Here is a 27,550-nt window from a genome sequence, read left to right on the forward strand (position 1 = left end):
TCATCATATTAGGGGAAAGAACGTGCGACTTGACACATCGAACCTGCACAGGACCCCAGGTTGTAAGGCACGGATGGAAAGTCTCCCTCCAGGGAAAGTTTCCTTAAGGGTCTGGCAAAGCACTGAAGAACTTGCCAAAAGCATCAACCAGAATAAACCAAGAAGCCTTTGGTTTTCGTCAGAAATCACGTTATCAAGATAAAGCATGGACCTGTCTCCATCCCCTCTATCTATTTAATTCCTTCAAGTTTTGCTTGCTTCTGGATTCAGTTTTTCACCCTGTTTCTCCTGTTAACAGGGACCATACTAAATAACTACAACAGATAACGCCCAAGTTCATTACAGCTGGGGAGGTGGGGAACATCTACAGTATATTATCAAAACTCAAAGTCGGAAAGAAGCACTGGACAATATCAAATTGACCTTGTGTATATCACAGGCCATAATATTTGAACCAGCCACTCCTTTACTGAACCAAGTGAATTGGATTTGACTGAATATGACTTCTATTCAATTATATGGTGTTTCTTTTAAAATTGAGCACCAATCCAGTGGAGACAGATGTGCAGCACCTTTAATTCTCCCTAGAGGCACAGTGTGCTTTGTTAGGGTGAAGTGGTATGAAGTGTTTTTTTTTTTTTTTTAAGAAACATATTATTTAAACTCCTCAATAGGCATGGAAGAAATAGATAAGGGGTTCAAGTACACAACAGTCTAAATCACAACAAGAATTAATACGTATCTGGCTGATTTCTTTCCATATCGATAGCAAACCCCAGTACTTCCACAGTGCAGAGGTGAGATACAGTACACCTTCCCCTCCAGTGTCTCCTATAGAGGTGAAATCACCCCAGTCTCTCACCTTGACCGGTGAGAGAAAATAATTCTGACTTGCAAAAGGATGGCAGAGCACACTGAATCACTGCTTCAAAGAGAAACCAGATCATTTCTCGGAAATGCCCTACATGTAAGCACCTTTTTACCTTCCTTCCCCTCCTACACTTTCTTCCCTTGTTGCCTAAATAAGCAATCTCTATTTTTTTTCCTAAAAGGCCGCAAATCCTCACAGAGTAAAGATGTGCCATGAGCTCATTTCTCCACCGCAAGTTGGTAAAGTAAGCACTTTCCCTCCAATTGTAACTAGCTCATTGTGAAACAAGCACAATTTGTTTTTCCAGATCAAAACTGTTAACAAGCAAAATTTTAAGCAGCTCTACCCCTTCCCGCTCCTCTAAGGTCCCTTTCAACTTCCCAGTGCATTCGGTGAGATCTGAGAGGCTGGGATTTAAGCTCAGAAGACAGCAGACTTCCCTGGGTTTTGAAGGATGCCTGTAGTGCATTTGGCTTGTGAGAAAACATTTTGATCTCATTTCATAGACGCTAGTGCAACCTCAGCTGCCGCGCAGTGACACATGGTTAAGAGCATGGCAAGAACCAGGCGCAATTCCTGCACGCCAAGCAGGAGGCTGCACTGCACAGCAGGCATCACAGAATGTGTTCGTCCTAGACATACAGCAAACACACAAGTGGATCTGTTCCTCAACAACTTGCCTACTGGTTTCTTTCTATAAAACCAGATACATATTTTTAACATGCAAATATGAGTGTAGATATTTGTGCATCTCAGAGAGATAGCCCAGTAAAGAACAATTTGAGGGACACTGCCCAGATAATCACAGTGTTAAAAGGCTTCATCAGAATCAAGTTCAAGATCAGTGATAAGAATGTGAGAATTAAAGCACTGATAACAAAAAAAAAAAAAAAGAAAAAAATAATAATTCAGCACCTTTTACTCAGATGCATCCCAAACAATATTGCTTTTTTACTAAACTATTATGTATGAAACATCTGTATGTGGATCCCTCTAGAAAAGCCACTCACTGTTTAATTACTATGACAACCTTTACATATCATCCCGACAAAACGTTCCCTAGCTGAGGCCTGTATTTTTGCTGCTTGTGTCACAGGGACACAGGTTTTCATAGGCAGCACAAACTGCAGGTGATTCCTGCGATGTGGTGCAAGGGCCAGCGGGGAGCATCTCCTCACCTTCCTGTGCAGCTGCAGGAAGGCAGGTTGGTGCTCAGGTCATGCCACGTTGTTTGCCTCCCTTTATGCTCCTTCCATCCCCGTTAGCCCCCAGCTCACAGCCCCTCTGCTCAGGAAGCAGCAGCTCCTGGGGATTTACCCTTCAAGCTTTCTTCGTGCTCTGGCCCCTGCTCACACACAAGTGAACACTGCAATGAAAACCATTATCAGCATCATCTCGAACAAGGAAGAGAAATACTCCCTCTGACCAAACTTACTGAGGCTTCTTAAAAGTTTAGTCTACCAAGTGGGAAAGATTGGGAACAACGCAGTAAATAACGACATCCCAGCCGAATCTACTGACCCCACTTCAGAATGTGCAATGTCTGTATGTTTTGGCCATTCCTCATTTTAGCACTGTGACAACCTGCTACTCCATGCAGCCTGCTTTTGAAACGGGAAGAAAACTCCTCATGGGAGGTACGGGGGCAGCATTATCCACAGTCTGCACAGCTCCCAAGGATCGGGATCAAGTAAGGAGTGGAATTAGAGAAACATCCCATCCCAAAGCACTGGCTTGAACCAATAGCTTAATGACGGACACGCTGCCACTGCTGTAATGAGACTAAGCTCATTTGCAGCAAGCAGTAGTAGTATGAGCTGAGATTGTCACAGAAAAGTGTAATGCAGTATTTCAAATTTTAAACAAGATGGATTTTAAAATCCACGTTGAACATAACTTTGCTACTACAGACAACTTCGTCCAAGTCCTTCAGGTTTTTCAGACAGAAAGCAGAAAGCGTATGCAAAAAAGACAAAGAAATTAAGAATGGATTAAAATTCTGTGTGGTTTGATAAAATTTCTGAGAAAACATAAAAGCCAATTTCTTAACATTACAATCTCAATTCCTGTCTCTGAAGCATTACTACATTCATCTATGGATGTGTTTTATATGAGCGCATTTTATGAAGAAGGCAGTTCAGCTCTGCAGAGTGCAAGAAAAAAGTTTACAGATATGAATTTCTTGTTTCTGCTACCATTGCAGAATGCATGGAAACAAAAACTGCTCTCTTGCACTTACTGAACAGTCTGCTACTTATTTGCAATGGCTAAATCAGGAAAAATAGTAAAAACCAGCTACTTCATTTGCTAGAAAATAAAGCGTGGCTTGAAACTGATCATACGTATATGATATACTCATTAAAATAAAAATATACAATACACAGCCTGAGATTTTAATTCTAGTATTTTGTCATGAGTTGACATACACTGATGGATTTTTCTTCTCCTTTGGTTTTTAATATGATCCTGTTTAATAATTTTTACGGTTCAAGTAAAACAAATGGAACTGAACACCTGAAAATAAAATAAGAAGCACATTTTGTTTCATGAAATCTAAAGTATATTTCCCCTTTAAGAGACCATTCCTTGGTATACAAGATTTACACATCAGAGTACTTACTACTTGAAGCTGCTTTATAGAAAGATGTTCGTTGCATATAGATGCACGCTGCATTGATGGAGATATATTGCTGCCTGCAGGACTCAAACCTGCTTAATTTACCTGAGCTTGGTGTTCTCACTTAACAGAGCAGAGCACAGCACTGAAGAGGAATCGAAACGTTGTGGTAACGTTGCATCATACTTCCACATATTCCAAGGCAAAGTCAGACGCCCTGGACAACGTCTTGGATGATGGAGAGAATTCTTTCTAAAGTGCACCAGCTGAAAGGAGACTCACCAGGCTGCTTCGACTGGCCGGCTCTCCACACCTTGTGTAAGCAACGCTCTGTCTTTGGTTGTTAGGTTTCACCAGCTGTTTTGTTCATCTTGTTAACGGCCTCGGTGGCTTGCTCTGGCAGGCGCCAGGGTTCCGTCAGGATGGAGGTGGTTTTACTTAGATGCCGAAGGGTGTTCAGCACCACTAGAATAAAGGTCAGACAGGTATTAGGAAGAACCAGGAATCTGACTGCAAACCAGTCTACGCATGACAGTGAGCAAGTATAGCAAGGGTGCTGGGTACTACGGAAGTATGGGAATACTCCTGCAAAACATGCTCACCTGCACACACAGCAACAGCAAGGAACAGGGAAGAGCATGAACTGAATTGAGAGAGCAAGAAATGGAGATCTAGGACTTTTAACTGCACTTTGATGCAACACCTATCTCTTCTACTACAGTAGAAGTATCACAGTATCACAGACAGTATCACTTGCCAATAATAACTGTAAGTACAAGTACTTGTTGAATTGTAAGGGGAGAAGATGAAGTCACTGTGAGAACACAGGTATCATTTCAAAGGCAAATACAAATCTATGAAGCCTCTCCTTATAATGAGGCAAATCACCCCTTTATAATGAAGCAAATCACACTGCCAAATATTTCTCCAACTAGAGTGCAGTATTAAAAAATTAAACGCAGCTTGAGCCTGTTTGAATTCTGGAATGTCTATTCAGAAGCTTAGCAATCTTTGTCTCCTCAGTGCTAAGCTTGCTCAGGTGCTGTCATAGTAGGAGAACTTTTCATCTTTCCACTGAAACAATGACAAGGTATTAAAAATGTATTCAGCATCATGTGCTTCTCTGTCCTACCCTGACTTTCAAGAAGTGGTTTTATATATGGTCTCACTTACTATGATCTGGAATTACTGCTAGTTAGAGCACTACTTACTTGGCCTCAGAACAGGAAGAGAACAGTGTTCATCCAGCCAGGCCATTGTAGTTTGATTCAGATCCTTAAAGCTTGTTGTGGAAACCATCCCATTGAAGGACTCAAACAAGGGCTTGATAATAATGCTGAACTGCAAATTGTCAAATGTCAAGGGAGAGAACAAAGGAAGAATTCAAACCATTCTATGGAACAGGCTAATGTGGCTTGACCCACAAACAAAAAAACTGGACTTCAGCTATTGGAAGGACTGCAACATTTTGGATTTTTTTTTGTTTTGTGATGCTAAGAAAGAGGAAAAAAATGAATGGCAGTTCCTAGTTACACTGATTATTTTTTGTAAAATTTATAAATGACTCGTGTAATCACTAGGCAGATCTCAGGTGATTTGCTCAGAGCTTCCATCAGCTCTTGACAGTTTCTACAAATCAGTTGCATGCTGTGGCACTGCTAGGAGTGCACAAGCATTTTAAAAACTTGTTTGGACATGCAATTTGTTCAACTTCCTTTTTTTTTTTAAAAAAAAAAAAAAAAAAAAAACAGCTCTGACCCTGTAACATTGATGCTTTTAGAGGATATAGAAGGCTTGTGTTACTCCTAAATGGGGTGTTCTGACTACTATCAGCAGCATGTGAGAACATGCCCCAAACCAATCTCAGCACTGTGATACACTCTCATCTTCCTCAGAGTTCTAACAATCAAGATTAGTCTAATGATTACCTAGAATATTAGAGGAGATTTGCATGTTCTTAAAAGTCTTTGCAGAGTAACTGGAAGAAGGACAGGGTATTCTTTTGTCAGTATTCTGCTATTACAGGGCATTCTATTCTTGGGTTATCTTTAATAGCCCAAGACCATATTACTCATTTCCCTTGTATAGGCAGAAACTACAGTATTTTCAGATTTGTGAAAATCCTTCCTTCTCTTTCTTACAGTCATTTCATTTTTTATTAGCACCCACTCCTGGAGCCTTGTCAGCTTTTACTGCAAGATAGTCTGAGATACACGACCGCGTGCTAAGGGCCCAAGCAGTTAGAACAACTATTCCCTGGCCTGCAAATGGAGGTTTGGGAACACTGCTTTGCCTAGGAACCTTCAAACATATCAATACCAAACGATGTTCAACAGATTAATAGAAAAAGATACAATCCAAAACTTCCAGTTCTGGAGGGTCCTGTTTCTGACGTACTCATGGAACAGGCGCCACATGTGTTCGCATCTTTGTCGTGTTACACGAACTCCCGTAACAGGGAGCTGCTGTTGACAAGAACTGAAAAGAAGATACCCTAAGGTCAGCATCTCACCACAAAGGATGTACTCCCCTTCCAGACCATAATGTAATGTAAGGAAAACGTGCATCCCTAGTTTCTCAGATCGAGGCAGCTTGCTACTAAAAGATTCCCCCAGTATTTATTTGTTACGACCAGGAATACACATTTTTCTCCGATCCATTTTGTCTGTGTTCATGTAGCTAAGTCATTTCTCATGCTGACACATGCTTCTTATAACAAACAACAAAACTAAAACCAAAGTATATCACAAAACGAATCATTTCTGGCATCCACTTAAAGAAGCACATTAGGAGAATTAAGGAAAAATTTACAGACTTACCCTGAGCAATGCTACAGAAGAAAATGTAACAAAATTCTTAAGAAAGAGATAAGTTGAAAATAAAACCAAATAGTATCATACTTTAAAAACTATAGAAGGTTCTGATACACCAGTCAGCCTGTTTACATAATGCCTAACACTTCTGTGGATGGAAGAAAAAACACTGGGGATCTCAACACGCTTTGCAATAAGGCTTAAATAGTATAAGCCCATGTGGGAAACTGAAGCACCAGAAAGGTGAGCTGACTTGATCAAGATTACATTCAGTCAGCAGCAAGACTCCTTTATTCCAAGACCTGGTTCCTACTTACACAACCATATTTCTTCCAGTAACAATAGGCTGCGTTTGGAAAGAAAGTTGCAGCAAAGCTATCATGAAGAGTAGGCATGTTTGATCACCAGAAAGCCTAGCTTGAGAAATATTCATCACAGTCTCCAACTCCGAATTGTTCTAACTGACTTGATGCAGCTTCTCTGATGCTGCCACTGTTGTGCATTCATGGCCACAACTTGCTGAAAAACCAGTTTGCTACCAGTCCCCATCCCAGAACAACTTTGCCTTTTGTCTGGAAGCTGGTAGAAGCTCTGCTTGTCTTCAATACCCATCTGCTGTTTGGCATGACATCTGAAGCAAACATCCCTTGTGGTTAGGCAAAGCAAAGTCCCACCTGCACAGAGAACTCCCCAAACCTCACATGATGGTCGTGTTGAGCTCCTCGATTTCTTCCCGAAGGCGCCGGGTCTCCTCTTGCATCTGTGTTCTTTCCTGCTGTAGTTTGGCGATATATTCTACTGTTTTCTGGAGAGTGATTGCATGGCTGATCTAGACCAAACACAAACACAGAGCTCACTTTCTGAAACAAAGCTGAGCAGTTTGCCCCTAACCTGCTGTAATACCCAGAAAAGCATTTCAGCACCTTAAGTTTCCTTCACCTTAACAAAGCACTCAGGCAGGCAGACTCAAAGGCTGTTAACATTCTCATTTCTCTGATTCCCACTGCAAGAGGTTGTTGAAGTACTTTTCTACTACCTCAAACTCTATTCTTGATATTTCTTTCTTGGAAGGAGTATGTCAGAAGTATTAAAATGTTGTATTTAATTATTTGTCCTCTTAAAAATATTGACATTTTCACTTGGAGTCCTGAGGTATGTGTTGCATTTGCTGATACATTTACCGTGCTGTTAGAAGCATCATTCTAAGCTGATGATTTAGATTACTTGGTTTCGTAAGTCTGAAGATATTGAACAGAAAGTATCATGATCTAGCTGTCATTAAAGGAACAGAAACAATGTAACAGACCTTTTACAAAAGACCGCTTCCAGTTTTGATGAAAGAATTAAAAATTTGTACTTAAATTATGAAATAATCAGATGTTTTATTAAAGTCAAGTTTCTAAAACTGTCTACTTTTGAAATGGGCTACTCAAATAGGAAGTGAAATTCTGATAACTTATGGCTTAAATGTATGTAATTATAAAAATGATGTAAAGAAAACGATATACTGCTTAAAAGGTTCTGGTTTTTAAACAACATTTAGAACTCTGTCATGCAGATAACCCTAGGTTTCAATAATTTTGCTTTCAGTTTAGTGAGAAAAGTTAGCTGCCAAAGACAGAATACATTCTTGATTCAAACAACGCCGCTGGGACTTTTTTCCCTCCCTTTATAAATGTATGCATAGAAAATGAGTGACAAAGAAAAAAAAGAAAGAATATTTTCACTGTTCAATTCTCGAAGGCAGTTAGCTGATACTGCACGTCAAGAGACCTAGTGGGATTTTCCAAGCCATCTGAATCAGTCAGAGCTCTCACTCCCACCAGGAGTAGAGACTGTAGGAACTTTCTGAAATCTCCCTGATCGCTTTTCATCCTTTGACGCCCTTACAGGTTTCAACAGTATTTGCAGGTGCATGAAATGAGCTCTGCCATGCTCCTACCTGACCAAAAGCAGTAACGCTGTAACTAGCACAGCCTGAAGCCTAAGATAACAAACTGCTCTCATAGGAAGATATATTTGCTTAGGCTCAACATCAGAGCTTGTGAGCCCAGGCCCAGCATCCACACCAATGATATCTACCTGGCTTCTGCCCGGTTCATGGTGCAGGCAGAACAAGCTCACAATACTGGCTACATGTTCCCCATTTAAATCCAACTATGGGGACCAGAATGTCCTGAAGAAGTGTAAAACACCAGTACATCAGAGGAAAAGCAACATAAGACAAAATACAAAGCAGTCTCATGTCTCACACATGACAAAATCATCATTACTAGGGTCCCAGAAGAAGAATTGCAAGTATCAGTTTTCTTCTTTCCCCGTTGGCTTTAAAGCAGCAGCATCTGATTTGCTGAATGTCTGAAATGAATTGAAAGAACACTATCTAAGGGAGAAAGATGTTCTCAATCTGCTGACAAGAAGCCATGGATTTCCCCTCCTACCCTTTCCAAGCCCTCAGTTCAAGTATCTTCACTGACTGCCTGGCGCTCTTAGTCAACAGCAGAGAGATTTAATTTACTAATAACTCTTTTCCAAATGGATCATAGTTTCTTAAATTCTGTATTACACAGTTAGTGGTGCCAAGTTACTTACCGACATGGAGTTGGCTGAAACCAAGCTGTTCAAAGTACTTAAACCAATCCTGATATTAAACCTTCGTTTTTGTTCTGCTGAAATATTCTTCATTCTTCGATTCTGTATAAATGAAATTAGTTCAGTCTACGAGGTTCTCCTCTACTGTTGTAGTTCTATAATTATATCAGCTATTGTAATTCACAGTGTGACTTTTTTGAATGATGGCATTCATAATATTCCTAGTCCAAGAATTTATAAACAATAATTTGAGAAACTAGAAAGTGTCTAGTTCATTAAATTCAATTCCAGACATTCTAAGTTTTCTTTTTAAAGTAAAAATGTCTACTTTTTTTCAAAACTGTTATACAATTCTCTTTTCTGAATTGTAATTCTATTTTTACGGATGTGGAAATTGTTCGAACCTTCTTGTGACTGTAAGTTTAATAGTCTGTATCATTTATTCCTAATATACATGGAGTGTCTGCTGGTGCATCTGCATCCACAGTTGTGACCCACACTGAGGATAAAACCTTTGTCAGGAATTAACATTTTCATTTGCAGTATTAAAAACTGCCACTACGTATTCAACACCATTCCTGCCAACATAGCTGAGCTGCAACAGCTACAAAGCCGGTCTCATTGCAGTGTCCTTACTTTCAAGGACACTGCTCCATCTGGTGGCTACTTTCCCATCGAAGCATGGAGGGATCATGAAAGAGGATTTCTTCCTTTTTTTTCCAAAGGATTTTGTTCTTTTGTTAACTTACTCTCTAGCAGCAAGAACGGGCTGCGATTACTGATTGTGAGAATTTATGCTAAGCAAAAAACTACAAGCTACAATGAGCATCTTGCAGTACACTCAGCAAGCAGCACTCTGATCCTGCTCTGCAGCAGAAGTGCAACTGGGTGCAATCACAGGCTGCAAATGTTGAAACTTACCTTTGTGGCCCAGCAGGAACCAAGCTGACACCAACTCATAGGGTGAAAAGAGCCAGGGAAGCCATAAAAGGGGCTGTCACTCACAAAATGATTAAGTAACACTCCTTTCACAGCAAAATGGATGTGACGGTTACAGTCGATTTTCCTGTATTACTTTTTGTGGGGAAATTTCTCATATCAAAGAAAATATTCTGACAAGCTCAGTTTGTACATGAAGTACAACCATCTGCCATCTTATCCCGATAATTCCCAGAGTGCTTTCCAGCTGTAACCAGTAGAGTCCATGCTTCAAACAGCATTTTCTCTGTGAGGCAACACAGCATCACTGGGAACACATACGAAACCAGCAGGTCAGGAACTCGCCCTTGGGGGACATCCAGGACCCTGCAGGCCTAAGAGCCAGGAGAGCTCCAACAGAACAACAGCTGAAAACACATTTAGGAAACTAAGCCTGAAACCTTCATACAAGTAAACTGAGACTGGATGCAGGACTCCTGCGAGCTGCAGCAGGACCTGCTGTCATGGCTATAAGGACTTGCAGAGCCCTTCTGGTTCTCCAGGAATGCAGCTGAGTTTTAAAGCCTGACATTTTAAACTGAACAGAGCAGTGCAGACGCAATGCAAGCTAAGTCCTAGAAACAAATATTCCCCTGTTTCTAAAGCACAAGCTACAGAGGCAAACAAGAAAAACGCCTCTGAGGAAAGGACACGCACCTTAAATGCAGCTATCTGAGGGTCAGTGGTGGGTTTTCCCGAGCAGCTGTTCTGGGGAGATTGAGGACTGGGGCTCTTCTCGGAGGCACAGGGGGAAGCTTGGCCTGAATTCTGACAGTCTCGGCCTTCATAAAGGAAAAAAAACAAGTCACAATTAAAAAAAAAAAAAAAAAAAAAAGGACTTTCTGTAGCAAATGTAACTGCTGAGAAATTTCTATTTAGGGCATAATTGAAGTACAGCCAATATTCATTGATACAGCAGCTAGATGCTAGTCAACTGCTGGGAAAGCCTAGTATTTAATGATACAAGGCTATGCTCCCTGAGAATATTAATGTATCATACCCCCCTCACACACATATGCACTCCAATAAAAACATATTGAATGTGTAGGCTTCAATTTCACTGTCCTGCTAGAAACTCCCATGTGATGCTCTAAAAAGCCTGGGACCTGATAATAACACTTATAACCCTTTGCTGGAAAAAGCAATATGCATCTCAAACTCCTCTCCCAACACACATACTACCAGGGGAGTCTTTGCACCTGCCTACTGTAATGCGGATTGTACCTGAGAGCCTCTGATCAAAAAATCATAGCTACGATACTGAACAACAAACCTACTCGGGACTTTCTACACAGATTTCTTTCAAACCAGTTTGATTATTTTCTTATGAAAATGACAGTGCTTCCTTTTAGAAAGCACAAAAATCACAGCAACTGCTAAAACAACAGTTTAAAATGAATCAATATTCATTTTAACTGGAGGGTTGTTTCCCTCCAGGGAAGCTGCAGAGTAAAAGAGGCTACAAAGCTCTTCCTTCAAAATAATCCTGAGATCTCTGTTTGGCTGAAATTTTACAGGCCCAATTACATTTTACCTGACCAATGCAAATGCTCTTGTACATGCAGGGAGACGATGCTCAGAGCTTTCCAACTTACTAGGTGTAGGTGAGGGAATTTGTGAACAGCTGCTGTGGGGTGGGATTTGCTCTCCTTTCACCAACACATCCTGGACAACACTTGGAGAGAAGAGGTGTGACACTGTGGACTGGCCTTGTTGGCTACTTGGTGCTTGCTGTGCTGGACCCACCAGGATGTTACTGCGGAAATCCGTCACCCCCGGAGCCTGGGAACAGCACAGGGGAAAACATGCAGAGAAAGAGATTTGTTACCTTGCTTTCCAGTACAAGTAGCAAATTAATACATGATTAACAATCTGATGACACAAAACAAGGGCTAACGTAAGAAACTGGCAGGCACTAAAGTCAGACTTCTGGCACGAGACCAGTGTCTCTTCATGACTTAATGCAGCATTACAACATGCCATCAGCACAATATACTAAAATTTATTTCCATCTTCCTCTACAAAACATATTGGAAAAACATATTGCTTCATATACCTAAGGCCTACTTTCCAACTTGTAGCTGGGAAGCTGAGCATGTTAGGTTTCTTCTAGCTTTACACATGCCTCTCTATAATCATGTAGTTGTGTGCGAGAGAGGTTGTGAAGACTAGATAGTGCTTCCAGGCACACAAAGTAGTGAAAATAAAAATGAGCAAACCATAACACTGAATGTACAAACACACATGCTGGGTAACCGGTGAGATTTAGGAGACTAGTTACCCTCCTGAGCGCATTACAGCTCAAGCTACTTGCAAGCAACACACCTAAAACAAACATATTTTTTCTTCTCCTTACTCTGGCAATTCCAGCTGATGCAATTGCAACATTAGACTGAGAAATGGCTGGAGTCAAAATCCCCTCTCTTTTTAAAGGTGCTGGAGTTACAATCACAGCTCTGGACTGTCCTGGAAAGGCAGCTGAAGAACACAATTAAGTTAGAATAGTTAAAGAGACAGGGGAGAAAAAAAAAAAAAAAAAAAAGCTGGAGATTATTTTGCATGAAACAACTTGGCATGCAGTAGGGCAATAGTTTAATGGACACCTATTTGGTATTATGTCACTGCAACAGAGAGTACTACTAATTTTTTGATAATCTCAGTCCCATAAATCCAGGACACAGGACTCTAACACCCAGTTATTTCTGAGGCGTCTAGCACAACCGTCACTATTTCGAGGCACACTTACAGAGGTGCCTAGCAAATCAGGGAGTTACAACCTGTTCTCACTCTATCATAGCTGGGTTTCACAGCAGAAGCATCTTCATCACCTCTCCTCTCACATCCATGCTGCTTGGATCTCAGGCTTGCTCTGCTGACCCCAGACAGAAACCATCTGATGGATGCATATTCAGACTTTGTGCTTCCTTATCCACATATTAAATTTTCACTCCTTTACTACCTTACTCTATTAGTTCTTCTCACCATCTGAATTTGCAGCTGCTTTACATGACACCCAGCACAGCCCTCGCTCTCCTTTGTACTGGTAAAGTCAAGGAAAAAGTAATGTATGAAAAGAGTCAAGATAGCTCAGTCCCTGTCAACTTGCACCTTGGCAGCTTTGCATGATGATACTAAAGACGACATAGAGCAAAATTTAACATCCTCTCCCTTTCTCTGTGCCATCTGCGGCTAATAACAACTGTATTTTGAATTGCCTGAAGTCTTTGTACTGCATTTACTAGCAAGTCCTGTGGATTTCACAACACCCGGAGGCTCTGTTGTAGGTTCATCTGGCAGAGGGCACAGTCACTCTCACTGACACAACAGCTCGTTCTTGGTCTGAGCACCCCTGTCCGCAAAGCTGAAATGACTCCCCTTCCACGGCTGCCGCCTGTACTGTCCAGCTGTGCTCACAGCATCTCTAATGAGCAGAAGAATCTACTCTTAGCAGTGCACTAATTCTACTACACAAACTTGGTATTTGTGACTTCCACAATTGGGTAACTGTGATGATCAGCACAGGTTTAGATGCTCCTTTAGGGGCCTCGGGTCTCCATCCTACACACGCATCTTCTGTGGACTTTCCCCTCCAAATGACACAGAGTTCCTTCCCTGACAGAGCCTGTGTAGCCTGAGGACACAACTTGCAGACTTCCAAGTTCTTATTTCACATGGCAAGAAACACAATACATCTCTTTTCAAGAGGTTAGCATGTAATTCACTTTATAGTCATGAGATGACTCGTGCATCCTGAACACAAATGACAGGAGTAAATGCCTCGGTTACAAGTACTGATGTTTACTCTATGGCCAAAAAGAAAGCTCCAAGCTTGAGAAATCCTGTATCTTGAAAGGTTTCAGGCACACTAAGCCCAACCTCACAATATATCTGACACAGGTAAATATTACCCCTGTGCTACAGAGGGCAATGATGCACAGATAAGCAAAGTGACTTGTCCAGGACAACCAGATAGGTCAGTGACAGTGACAAATTTGCCATTCTCCACCCCACACTTATCTCCCTGCCATCTCCTACTCTGCTGTGTGGTTAAGCGGAGCAGAGCTAATCAGAACAGCATTAATATCAAAACCAAGGGTTTTATAGGGCATAAGTGCAGAGCTCTAGCCAACCCATAAACTGATGCATCTATAGAGCTCTGCACAAATTTTACAAGGAGATAAAATCTAGGGGCTGAAAACCACATACTGAATCAGCCCTTTAGCAGGCCTCTCTGCACACTCTCCTAGCAGCAGCCCAGGGCACCCCATCGTGCAGTGTAGCTCCCTGGGACATCCTTAGCAAGCTGCAATTTTACTTATTATTTAAAAAATGAAAAGCAAGATCCCTCCCTCCTAGAAGACCCACTCAGGAAAGAGAAACACAACCGCAGTGCCTCTCACCTGGGGTGATGAAGGCATTCTTTAATACTAAGGACACTGTTTCAGGCTTCGGAGCAGGCACTATTTTTTGTGACTGTTTGGGCCTTGTCGCAGCACTGGCCAGGGGAACAGCTTTAGGGAGTGCAAACGTCAGCTGGGACTGCAGCTGGGGCCGGGGCTGTCCCTGCAGGACAGCAGTCTGGAAAGCCAGGTTACAAGGCACTCCTGCCCCCGGCTGCTGCGTCGCCAGGACCAGGTTCTGGCTCTGGCTGAAGGTGGTGGCGGGGGCGTTGTGGGTCAGCGTCGCAGAGGCCGTGTGGGTTATGACTGTAGATTCACAGAGGCCAAACTTCTGGGTTTCTGGGGCAGCAAAAGCAGATGGTGGAGAGCTTAAGCCAGTATTCAGAGGCACTGCAGGCAATGGGGACTGGTGCTGCGGGGTTACAGGCTGAAGCAGTGGCATGGGGGTTTGGAATACTGAGACAAAAGGTTGTGGCCCGCTGAGAGACGAGTCAGGAGTGAAGTCCGCTGGCTGGATGAAGGATCCTCCACTTCTAATGCTGGAGCACTGGTCGGTGCCAACATCAGGAATGACTGGAGCAGGTACTGAGGAAGCAATCAGTCCATCGCTGAGGTTCCCCTCTGGAAGTGTGTTTGGTAATGAACCCGACGGCAGGACAGGAGACTGACAGGAAAGACAAATATTTCTGGTTAGAGGTGATTCCTGAAACTCTTCATTTGAGCCTCTTCTCAACTCTTTCTGAAGCAGAGAACACGGCTCTTGTCTGACAGTCTACATGACACACACACGTTTGAGCTGAGCCTGCGATAAGCATTGGGAACCAGCCTCACCTGAGAAGAATGGCTGCTGCTCTCCGTTGTAGCAGCACTGACAGCAGACACAGAAGGGAAATAATTACTGGAACGACTGGATGTGAACAAATCTGAAATATTAAGAGTTGCTTATTAATCTTCTGTTTTCCATATTGATGAGACAGCATTGCTACATAATACAAGCTCACAGGAGTCTCAATATTACTTAGGAAATAATGAAATCACAAGATTTTTGCTTCATATAACTACTAAGAAATTAAATGTTGTCTTCCAAACATTGTTGTTCTTTCAGTCAAATTTTGTAGCTTCTGAAGAGAGTTGATATTTGTAAAGCTTAGTTTTCTGTTATACACTAGTTCATAAATCACTGCAATTTTACAGAAATTAATTGATCATATTTCTGATTCTTACCCTGAAAAGGCTCAAAAGTATCCATGAAATCAAAATTCGGCTGCAGAGGAATAAGCCCTGGTTGAATCATGTCAGCATTTCCTAAGTGTGCTGGAAAATTCAAGAGAGATTAGCTTTGCATCACTTGCAGAGTAACATCAATAGGAGCTTGGCACTTGGCTAGAACTAACACACCACAGCCAGGCTTGGCCAGGACACTTGCATAAAAACTGCTGCTGAAACAGGCTGGGCATCTGCCCTCCCTCAGGAGGACAGCGCGGTTCTGAGATCAGATTGCTGCAAAATTAAGTGTCAAACCAGTGAAAAGGAAGAGGTGAAACCCTCAAGGCTCTGGCTAACGACAAGGGCAGTCTAGTCTGGACACCTCAGCTTATTGCTCCCAAACCTCCTGTCCTGCCCCTGCTGCGCAGGACACGAGCTGGCTGTGAATCAGATCCTGAACCACCACAGTTTATAAACACACTTTTTTGATACAAACCATCTTCCATTTCATTTTGCTTGAATATATTTCATGGAAACTGCAGTGGCCCTGGAGTTGCTCAGACAGTTCAGTATCCATGCAGCAGGGACAGTGCATGGTGGACATGTGCTGTCTCATTAGTCAGAGATTCCAGTTAGAGAGAGGCTGACACAACAGCACAGCTCTTGTTTTTATAGATGTGACCCCATCTGTTCTAAGAGGCATACCCAAAGATTTTGAGGCTACATAAATGAATAACTATTCAGGCACTCCTTAAAAATATATGCATATATGCATACACACCCATGCACATGTAAATACATATATACGATTTGATATAAACAGCAATCTCTTCATCAGTGATAAAGGTAAACAGTGTTCACTACAGAGTCATATTAGAGGCTATATCAGGAACACTGAGTAAGAAGCTAAGACAAAAATGGTATTTGGATGAGTAGCTGGGATTCTATAACCTAAACAGCTATACTCCCTGGGCTATTTTTATCTCTACAGGAAAGCAAGATAAGCTTCCTGAAGCACAAAATGAAACAAGACTGAAAGAGAAGCAAAGCAAAACACCAGACATCATCTACAGATTCTCACTGCAAAATCAACATAGCAGCCAGCAAATACCTATCTCTCTGGGATTTGGCCAGGAAATGAGCTGATGTGACGACAGTGTGGAGAAGAGCGTGTCGGTGAACTCGGACATAAGCATATCTGCATCCAAGAGGGATCCCTCCTCCATGGGGACCGGAGTCTCTCGGCCATACCTTCTTTTTTGCCACAGAACCACATCATCATCCTACCAAAGGAAAGGAAGAAAAGTCAGACTGTCTCGGCACAAGTAGGTAAAGCAGATACCATCTCATTTGAACTGCAAATCTTCAGTACAATATCACCACACTCTGGGGAAAGTTGCTACACAAAACCTAAAATAATTTTTAGGAACACCTCCTAGTTTCACTGGTTATATGCATATTTTTGCATCTACATTTTAATGATCTTTTGGGTTGAATAACACAGACAGCAATAATTCAAAACTAACATCCTCCATTTTAAGTATTTCTTTCTACTCTCTGAAATGTAATTAGGTGTAATTAGTCTGAGTTTCTACAAGGTATGTTTATGTTCTTGTGGGCACTTTTAGTACATCAAAATTAGAACACACCGTGACTTGGCTTACCCCTCCTTCACTACAGGCTAAGTTGCACTGTGTTGCCTTACAACGCTGCAGCCTGGAACACACAGAGTCAGGCTCCTGTGGCTGAGCCAGCCTGCAGCATTAGCCACAGCTGTGTGCCATGATGCTGCATCAGAGCTCAGGGGCAAAACAGCTGATGATTTTGTGAACCTGGGACAGATCCAAACTCATGCTCAGCCTCAAAACAAAAAACTGAACAGCGCTTCTGATCATCAGCTTACGCCCAAAGCAGGTTTGACAGCTTTAGGGGGTATGCTAAATGAAGATGCTGCTGTTTCTCTAAGCATCTTGCCTCTCTTGGATCCTGGCAGACTATTTGCCCGTGTTGTGGCAGCAGGATGCTCTGCAACATGCAGTACACACATCCCATATATCCAGTTACACAAGCAAGGCAGTGCCAGTTACGACTCAGCAACAAGATGAAATAATGTGCCAGCCATCCAAGAGACTGATCTTCCTGGGCACCCAACACCGGTTCTCTTTCCTTTTGTCACAGCACTTTACGTTCAGCCTTTCTTCCACCCAGTTTAAACTGGAAAATTTACACTGCTGTCTATGGCACAGAAATATTAAGGCGTCTGACCTGAATTAAGACTAAAGCAAGATGCTTGTCTTTAGATTCTAATCAATGCAAGCTACTGCATGTTCCAGCTTTGTTATTTATTGCACATTCTACAAACAGAAGTGCTGTCACTTATCAGAGATATTACTTACCCTGACCAAACTTGAAAGATCTTCATCTTTGTGTTTCTGTAACTGCAAAAGGAGAACAAAACAGACTTAAACAAAGTTAAAACAGAACCTGAATATACAAGTAGAATACCTGATTTTGCAAAAATCTGGCCACGTACAATTGGTCCCTGCACAATCAATCCCAGTTTAGTGGGACTAATCTGATGAGTAGGCCTGTATTAGCTTATCATCAGCTTGAAGGATTCTTGCACGCTAGCAAAAGTGGCACTGTAACTCAAAAAGCAACAACATGTTGCTGACAGTTCAAGCAGGTTACTTGCACTATGCGAATCAACAGACCCTTTTTTTGAAGTAGGTTCTCCACTTGTGGTATTCCCTGATGACAATTTCAATTCTTCGTTTCCAATATTTCCCTTCTGTTGCAATGGCCTGAGAACACAACATATGCCACCAATTACACAGAATCACAGAATAGCTGACGTTCAATAGATTTTCAAGCAAATTTTCAGGCAGAAAAAAAAAGACATGAAAGCAAGCATGCTATTTCTATCTGAGCTCATGTATCAGCAGACTGGTGTTCTAGAAGTCAGGTATCACAGAGCAAATCTGACATAGTACCAGTTTCATCTTTCCCACAATAACAAACAAGAGATGCCTTCTGACTGCAGTGTCAGCATCTCCCATATTGGATCAAACATAACCAATATTTAAGATGTGGCCAAAAAAATAAAACAAAACAACTGAAATCGAACTTACTATACATTAAAACGTAATGTATAAAGCTTACAACACCCTGCCCTGCAGCAAACAGGCAGAAAAATTTCACCAGGTTGCATGAACATGCATGTGCATACACATAAGCTGTTAAGAATGACACAAAGCAATAGAAGGCTGATGTCCAGCTCAGGAGAAGCGTGACCTTGCAGGTCACAGAGCATCCACCACTGCCCTAACTACAACGAAGGGACCAGAACAGTGTGGGTCTCTAATGTACCACAGATACCAGTGTATGATAAACTGGGACAGCAGACTAATGAGAGCCTTAACACAACTTTCTTATGTTTGTGGATCATCTTTCAACAAAAACATTAACTTTGTTCTTTTCTGGGACAGTTCCACAAACTCGTCTGGAACTTCTTTCAGTAGCACTTGCTACCTTGTTGTTTCCTAGAAGGGCACAGCATTTATAAATTATTCTGGAATTGTGCATTATAGAGAGCGCCAAATATTGCCACATCAAGGGCCTCACTGGTTTTCTGCGAGGAGCCAGAGGGCACCTATTAGTCTGCATATATGTTTACAGTAGCACAAAATGAAAGTACACAAACCCATAGTCACTCTTTTTGTGAAGTTACCTTGACAAAGAAAAAAAAAGGCTTGTTGTCTTGAAATCACACTTCAGCAATTGAATAAAGATAGAGAAAGCTTTCACAGGGCCTCTTAGATTCAATCCTGAAAAGTCACTACTCTGATTTCCCACTGACTGCAGCAACCTCCACCCAGAAGAGAGCTATAGCTGTCAAAAGCTTTTAACTATTCAAATTCCACTTCTATGACTTATATTTCACCAGACTAGAACACAGACATAGGTTACATAGATAATAGTTTGTCTTTGGTTGGCATCTTGATTATCTTAACATGATAAAATTACAAGCACTGTCTCAACAGCACATATTTGTTATATCGACAGTTCTTTCTAGACAGATAGATGCACCAGAGCATAGACTTGCTATGCTGTTTTATAGCTATGCGGCTAGAAATCTAGTTACAATTATTAGATCTCATTAGCTTAGACACTGCTCAGGTCGCACGTACTTCTGGCCGACGATGTTCATCTACATCCACAGAGCCATCCAGCGGAGTCACGAAATGGCACACCGGATTCTTGCGCTTCTCCAGATCTGCAACAAAAGCGACAACGCGAGCGCTCAGCGTGCGCAGGCCCTGCAGAGAGCCCTGGCACCCGAGCAGCCAGACGGGGGAAAATCCGGCCCGGGATCCTCCCAGGGAGCCACAAGGAAATGAGGACGTGGATCATGCAGCACCAGCGGAGAGACCTGTGGAGAGGACTGATTCAAGGATACTGTCAGGACAACTTTCCAGACATCTAGGGCACTAACAATTTTTGAACTTTCCATTAGACATAACTTCAATTCTCCTGTCTCGCCTCTTACATGTAGAAAGAACAGTTTCTAGTGACAGGCAACCAAGTTTGATACCTACACTGCATGTACCATGCCCTCCAGATGGCGTTATTGAGACGGATTTTATCTCTCCACTGAAGTTTCAAGCCTTTAAAATTTTTCCATTTTGGTGAAACCAGCTTCCCACTGAAACAAAACAGAAAGAAAAACATTCTAATTTCAGTTTTCTCTTGCTCTTCTCTTGACCATAAGTAGCTTCCTCCTAAAATTACCAAACAGAAACAGAAAGTCCAACCATCCATGCTCGGGCAGGGACTCAGAGGTCTGTGTAGAGGCTTTGGCCAAGGTTTAAGGACCCAGGTGCTGGAGAGGTGTCCACCTCTCAGGCCTCTTTTGGATTCTGCTGACAGCTGTGACCACATGTCTTGACCACATGGTGGTCACCTGTATCTCAAGCAGGACTGCAGCTCATTCCACCCAAGGGCTGCCTCTGCCTTCTCGAACGCCAGTTTCCATGAGCTGCCAATAAGATTGCTCAAAGCTGAGCTCAAAGCCTGTCCTACAGCTCCACGCAGGTTTGCCTGGTTTTTCGTTTTGCCTGGCATGGATCTTGGCAAGGAACTGGATGAAGTCAATGCGAACTCAAGTCTGAGTTCATTTTGCTTCTCCCGGCTGGTAGCACTGGAAAGGAGGCACAAAACACGGCAGGAAGAACCGTCACCCACCGCTCTGCGAGGGAGAAGGGGACGGGCAGAGGCACCGTGTACGGGCGAGCGGCCTCCCGAGGCAGGAAAGAAAAGAGAGGAACAGACTCCAGCAAGCACTGTATAAACACTAACTACCCAGCCCTTAAAACACACCTCTATGAATCATTAATCTTCGGTTACTGACAGAGCAGAGGAAGTAGGAAATACCGGTAATCTAGTAAATCTCACGTCATGGGCTAAAATAAAGGTATTGCACCTGCCCCAGGGTCCTCCCTCGCGTTCACGGTTTCATAGTCACACATCTTCCTGCTTTATGGAGTTTGTATGGAAAGATTTTTTTGGGTCTTTTTTATTTCCCCTCCTTTACCCTCTTTAAACATAAATTGCTCTGCCTTTGTCTGCACATGGAGGCAGGCGCGGGGGACAGATAAAGCACTAAAAAGACCTGAGCAATTCCCCAGCAAGAGTGTAGACAGGTGCCCGTGACGGGGACAGTTTGAGCCCTTCAGGGTTTTACTGCCCTCGCCTTATGCCAGAAGGGTTGATGCAGTCTTGGGCACCGTGGGGCTTGAGAAGCAGGGAAGCACAAACAGGACCGGGCACATGAAATGGCCAACGCTGGCTTCCTCGCGGCAGGAAAGGCTGCGAAAGGTAGGAGTAAGGGAAAACTGTGATCTGCCAGCAAGGAGCAGGAAGAATAATTACCAGCTTGTTCGTGTTATTCTCTAGCCGAGTGCCGAGACCCCCTGTACTACATGGGCTCACCGAAGTCTTTAGGAAAGCCCCTGCTACCTCTTTTTTGTTTGTTTTCCTTTTTTTGCTGGAGCACCCGCCTGTATCCCCTGTGTCCCCGTCACACTCCAGGCTAGATTATCCCATTTGGTTTTCAAACTTTCTGCAATTTTGCTTAATGATCTCCCCGTTTCTGCAAGCTCTGCCATCCCCTCCGCTGCCTCCACCATGCAGCCAGTTCATAACATGCCGTATATCCCGGCTCACCAGGGTTTCCAAACCCACATGAACACACACCTCCTTCTGTCTCTCGTATGTGCATTAACAGCTCAGAGGAAGAGAGGAGATTAACAGGCTGATGCATCTGCTACAGTGTCTACACGCCTTTGACTACGAAACCTGTCACGTTCACGTTCATCCCTTGACGGCTCCGTGCGCCTGCAGTCTACAACAGCGCTGCTGCTTGGGCAACCTTCATTCAGAACAGCAAGAGCACCGTTTTATTTTCCTCTACAGTAAACCTGAAAGGAACTATAATTATTTCTTGTACACTCCTAGCAGCCAATTAAAACTGGAATTAAAATACAAATAGTTTAAAACATTTTCTATTACATTCTTACAAAATACTAAACAAAAATAGTGCATCAAAAGAAGGAAGTGATTAAGAACCTATTCTCAAAATAATTATTATTTTTAGTTCCCATGGGAGCTGAGTGTAAGTCCAAGTTGAGGCCACAAGTGAAACCACTTTCTCCTCAGTGCAGACAAAGCAGCACGAAGCCGAGAACAATATTTAGATCCGACTCCAAATTCCACCAAAGCCAAGAGCCTTTGAGCCACGCTGTAACCGAGCGGCTGCCTGACTCAAACCCAGCTGCAGGTTTTAAAACAGCAAAACAAGAAAACCCAAGTGACCCTTAGGCGAAATCGCCACTTCCTGCAACCGAATGACCCCGGGCACTCGGGCTCGAGCCGAGAACGGGGCGGCTGGAGAGCCCGGGGCGCCGAAACCCCCTCGTGTCCCGGGGCGCTCCGTGCCCGGAGACAAACCCGGCTGCGCCTCCCCGCGCTGCGGCCTTCAGCTGTCCCAGGAACGCCAGGAGAGCCTGGATTTCATTCCCCCACTTTTTGATATTGCTTCCCAGCTTAGGAAACACGGCAGGCAGCTGGGATCCGAGCAGGCAGATGTGCAGCACGAGCCTGTCAGAGCAACGGAACTGTCTTAATTTTTAAAATTCCACTAAAAGTAGCAATCGAAAATCTTCCAACGCTACAGGATATGTAAAGTGCAAGAAACAGACGTCCACTGTGAGGCTGCAACCTGGTTCCCTTAAGCACAAATTAACAGTCTGCAATGTTATTAGAAACGGTGTGCAATTCTAGTACGTAACAAAACAGATTTTTACCCTATCATTTTTCATGATTAACTTATTAAACTTATTGAAGTTTTGCATCTCTAAAAATAAATTTTAAAAAAGCTGAGATTCTCAACCCAAAAAAGCATTTCTGTAAGAAGACTGTATTTGCATGGCTTTAAACATTTTGGGCTGTGCACAGAATCACAGTACAGGTGGGCTTGGAAAGTGCTGCTGGACATCACCAGCTTCAAGTCCTGCTCCAGCCAGGGCAGCTGCAGTTTTTACTGCTGCCCTTGCAGTAAAATCATTTTTCTTACGTCCACGTGGAATTTCCTGCATCTCAGTTTGTGGTCTGTGCCCGTTGCTTCCTGTCACTGGGTACTCTAAGATCCGGGTCCCTTCTTCCTGACACCTCTTGTCCTTGGGCTGAACAGCCCCAGCCCTCTCAGGCTCTGCTTGCCCAAGAGATGCTCCCATCCCTTCAACACCTATTTCTGTTTGCTCTAAGAGCCACTAAAGTGCAGGCAGCTGGGATTTCATTCCTTTCTTTTCAACTAATATATCCTAAGAATTGTAATTTCCCAGCCTACAAGCTAGCTAAGAGTTTAAGCTGCCCTTACACAGGTATTCCTGAACACTGTCAGCCTGGAGCACACTGAACACCCCTCCACCGTCTCACTTTTGGGAACACAACCTATGCAAGGCTGCTCTCTTACTATAGACTTTTAAAAAACACACATTAGAGATGCCTTCCACTAGCAATTTGCAATGGACACAAGTTAAAGGCTATGGTGAACAGACCCTGTCTGCAAGAGCAGTCAATGAATGATTGTGCAGGATATTTTGGAGACGATGCAGAGGGTTGAACTTCTTCCTTAACAGGTACAGGGCACGTGCAGCAGCCACCCACCCCTGCTGAGATGTGGCAGTTCCCTCTAATCAGAGCCCTGGAACAATTCAGTCCAACTGCACTGAAATCAGTGGAAAAACTCCTGGCATCAGTGGAGGCAGGATCCAGCTCTGACACAAGATGACTCACAGCAGAAGAATCCTCTGTTCTCCTCCCTTAAATCAGAGAATTCTAAAATGGATTTTGGACAGCATTCTTTTTTTTTAATTACTAAAAAACATTATTTTAAGAAACATTGGTTTCTGAAGAGAATACTGAAAGGACAGAGGAGAAGTTATTTTTATTTTTAAATACTAAGATAAATACTTCCCAAAGAGAACTAATTTTCAGGGGGCAGGTCTGGACTGCTTATACAAGCTCGATTAAGTCTGAATTAAGTGTTGATTAAATGAAAACTATGCAGTACGGTAGAATATATACGTATATCAAATGCTTTATTAAGTTGTTTCTGCTTCAGCTTGCAGTACCCCAGCCTTAATCAGCTTCAGAAATGGTCAAAACAGCCACATACCATTATGTTTCTTTCTTTTTTTTTCCCCAAAAAGACAGTAGGAAAAACTGTTCCACTTTGTCTTCATAAAACAGGCTGAAAACCCCTCTTCCCCCATTGGGAAAAAGTCCAGTTCCTTCTCCATCCCACTGCACACAAATGCTGCTGAGCAAGGAACTTGAGCTGGCAAAACCACCCCGCAACTGCTGCGAGCCGAACGCTGTGCGGAACCAGAGGGGTCTTGGCAGCCTGGGAGGCAGGAAAGGCCCTGCCCGATCCCCGTTTAAAAACTAGGAAACGGGCAGTGAGGCCAATTCACACATCCCTGGCTACAAAGCAGGTGACTGCAGGCGCCAGCCACAGAATCCAGTTTTCCTGACACACTTCCATTGGAAAAGCCCCATTTCCACCCTCCTGTTTTGCCAGGTCGGGTGCAAGGGAATTGCAGATCTCTGGCTCGTGAGAAGTTACTTTCTTCTTTTGTGCTCTCCCAGCACCTGGCCTGGATCTATGGAATTTAAACACAGACCTCTAAACACAGGCTCAGAGCGCACAGGCCTGACCCTGCTGCCCAAACATGTATTCCCAGCAAACACAGCAAAGACACCTTGAAAAGACTCGCAGGGAACACTTCTCATCCAGGTCATAGCTGTCTCATGCACTGCCATTCTGAGCAAACTAATTATTTTGTTTTCAGACCTAAACTTCATAAATTTGGTTACAGGATCCATCTATAGAAGTGCACTCTATGTTCTTTCTTTTTTCCTTTGTGATCACCCTGTGCCATCTAGGAGACAGACTGCAGGGACTCCACGATTTTTTGCAGGTGTTGGCAATAATGATCTTTTAATTTAAGCAATAGAAAAAAAATCTAATTGGATTTTGAAGCAACTAACCATATTAGTCTTTTCAGTAACAAAGTAAATGTGCTTTTTGGCTTCTCCCCAGTCTTTTTTTTTTTAAGGAGTGGTTTTAGTTTGTTTTTTAATCTCCAATCTGTTTTGCCGTGGAGCTGGGCCTGTCAGCTCAGCTCTCTAAGAGCCAAAACTAACAATATTTCCCCAAACAAAGGTTCATTCAGAGCATCAGATTATACGCATTGTGTGCGGGAGCAGAGAGGCAGGCAAGCGAAACAAAAACATTCCTCTGCTGAGTGACTGCGTGCAGGACCCGCGAGGAGGCCACGCTTTCACACTCCTGCTCGTTACTACTCCCAATTACAAAGCCAATCCGGGCCACAGCCCTGGGAGGCCAGGCCCAGACAGTGCTTGTTTAAAAGCGTTAGGGCCGTTCGTTTTCTCCAGGACACCCTTTTTATCCTCCTACCTGCAATCTTCCTGTGGCAGCTGGTTTGGGATGTGGAGGGATGCTACGTTGCCCACAAATGATGATAGGGAGCTTTGTGCTTAGGTTACGTCCAACATGCTGTACAATAACCCAGCTGTCCCACTGTTCTGTTCTTCTCCTTTTAAAATAAGGCTTCAGTCTTGAAGATAGAGACACTAGAACGGTCAAAATTTTTTGACCCTCCATTGCAAGCAACTTATTAAAAAAAATTGAAAGAAAAACAAACCAAAGCCAAGCTATGCATTGGCAAACTGAATTTCCAGCACCTGCCAAGAACATGCTATCCAAGCTTGTTTTCACCCAGGAAGGCTGCAGCATGCACCTCCTAAAAAGAAGCAGGAATATAAAAAATATCAGTTATATTACAAAACCAAACATTCCCGCCCCAACGAACGCACTATAAACCTTCCTGCTGAACAGGCAAGTTGGCTTTCCTGGAAAAAGTTTTGCACTGATTTAGCCAAGCACAACACGGCCGATGGCTGGGACATGAGGAGCAAGGCTGGGAGAGCGCTGGGAAGGACCATGGAGAAACGCTTGGAGACACGCGGGTTTCACACGGGTTGTGAAAGGGGGAAAAGAGCATTGAAACAGCATGGGGTGAAGGGGAAAAGAAAGGGCAGAATAAATATCAAGGAGACTCAAAGGCTACAGTGTCCTTCAACCAAAGTCTATTTAAAGACTCGGAATATTCAACAGTTTCTCCTTTCCAGTCTCAAATCAAGGGGTATTTCTAAAAACATTCCTGTTTTTCAGACATTTGACCAATATTGACTCACTTTACCGCAAAACTAAAACAGCAAGAAAGCAGAAGAGGCTTCGCAACTATTGTCACTCCCAATATTTCCCAGAAAGGGGTGAGAAATGGGCTGTCACCACCCCTTGCTGCAAGACATCTCCTCTCTCCTTGCTGTGCACGTCTTTCTTCCTCCATGTCTCCCTGAATTTCCCAGCAAAGAAGAGTTTATGAAATAACCCCGCATGCTCTGTAAGTAAACGCTGCAAGGTAAAGCTACAAGAACGAAGCTAACCTATATCTGGGCTATATTTACCCAACGCTGACATTTCCCTACTTGTGTTTAGCCAAGGGGCAAGGCTGAAGAAAGCAGCTCTGGTTTTCCTTGCGCTTAGCCACAGCTTTTGGCAAACGGTCCGTCTCTGCAAATAAACATTCAAATATCCAGTTTTTCTAAACAATTTATGGGGACTGCTAGGAACTCATCTGCTCTCAGCTACCACACAGCAACATGGGTGAAAATATCAGACCTCCTCAGACCTTCCCTTCGAAGAAAGCATGGCTGTAAATACAGCCAACAACTAAAGAGCTTATATTAAGAAAGTCACAAAAAAATCGCAGTAATATGTGCCTATTAACTAAAAAAACAAATCAAAAACACACTCTACAAGAAATTGTTCTGACCTTTCAAAATAATCATTTCAATAAACCCAAGCAGTATATTCTGGTATGAAACATTAGATGAAACAAACTACCATCTGTTTTCATGGCAAGCCACGTGTAGAAGTGGAGAGCACCTAAGTAGCAAACATCAAGTTTTCTAGGAATTCGGCTTTAAAGGGCTCCTTGGGGGAAGGACCAGGCACCTACACATCTCTGGGGACCAGGGCCCACACTGCATGTATTTAACACCTACTTTACACAGTGGAATCCAAATCCCAACTGGAACTGAGCACTAATGCATATTTAATACTGACCTGGCATTAAATCCTGCATAAAAGGAATGCTATGGTAGCACATGCTAACGCTAAAAAAAGGTAGGAAGCATCTGATTTCATGCTGCAGGTTTCTCTGTACGTTCTTAGGGAGAAAAGTTTTCGTGACAGGATCATGTACAAGCTCTGCCACAATCCCAAGCCTCAGTGCACAGGGAAATGGTACCCAGCACATCTCAAAACACATTATTTGGGATTAAGAAATTGCTCTTGGGGTTTTTGGTAGCCACTGCTTGCAGCTTCTTGGGAAATTATAACCTGATAGAGTTTAAAAACAGC

At 43.0% G+C, this 27,550-nt stretch overlaps 1 protein-coding gene across 1 annotated transcript in view; it reads right to left on the reverse strand.

The window, feature by feature from the left end:
• Positions 1-2,857: 2,857 nt before the first annotated feature.
• MLXIP (MLX interacting protein) overlaps positions 2,858-27,550 on the reverse strand; it is a 40,766-nt gene continuing 16,073 nt past the window's right edge. The window contains exons 2-17 of the mRNA XM_088525126.1: positions 20,076-20,182; positions 19,668-19,753; positions 18,192-18,281; positions 17,874-17,915; positions 16,589-16,760; positions 15,496-15,585; positions 15,103-15,194; positions 14,272-14,935; positions 12,228-12,349; positions 11,467-11,653; positions 10,529-10,653; positions 8,894-8,995; positions 7,003-7,130; positions 5,843-5,966; positions 4,700-4,829; positions 2,858-3,953 (exon numbers count right to left, since the gene is read on the reverse strand). Of these exons, the coding sequence (XP_088381252.1) occupies positions 3,832-3,953; positions 4,700-4,829; positions 5,843-5,966; positions 7,003-7,130; positions 8,894-8,995; positions 10,529-10,653; positions 11,467-11,653; positions 12,228-12,349; positions 14,272-14,935; positions 15,103-15,194; positions 15,496-15,585; positions 16,589-16,760; positions 17,874-17,915; positions 18,192-18,281; positions 19,668-19,753; positions 20,076-20,182 (2,383 nt within the window). The 3' untranslated portion in view covers positions 2,858-3,831. The remainder of the gene's footprint in view (positions 3,954-4,699; positions 4,830-5,842; positions 5,967-7,002; positions 7,131-8,893; positions 8,996-10,528; positions 10,654-11,466; positions 11,654-12,227; positions 12,350-14,271; positions 14,936-15,102; positions 15,195-15,495; positions 15,586-16,588; positions 16,761-17,873; positions 17,916-18,191; positions 18,282-19,667; positions 19,754-20,075; positions 20,183-27,550) is intronic.

Source organism: Tinamus guttatus, unplaced genomic scaffold (genome assembly GCF_059628265.1).
Source record: "Tinamus guttatus ecotype Peru unplaced genomic scaffold, ASM5962826v1 Tinamus_guttatus_pri_ptg000223l, whole genome shotgun sequence".
Classification (NCBI taxonomy): domain Eukaryota; kingdom Metazoa; phylum Chordata; class Aves; order Tinamiformes; family Tinamidae; genus Tinamus; species Tinamus guttatus.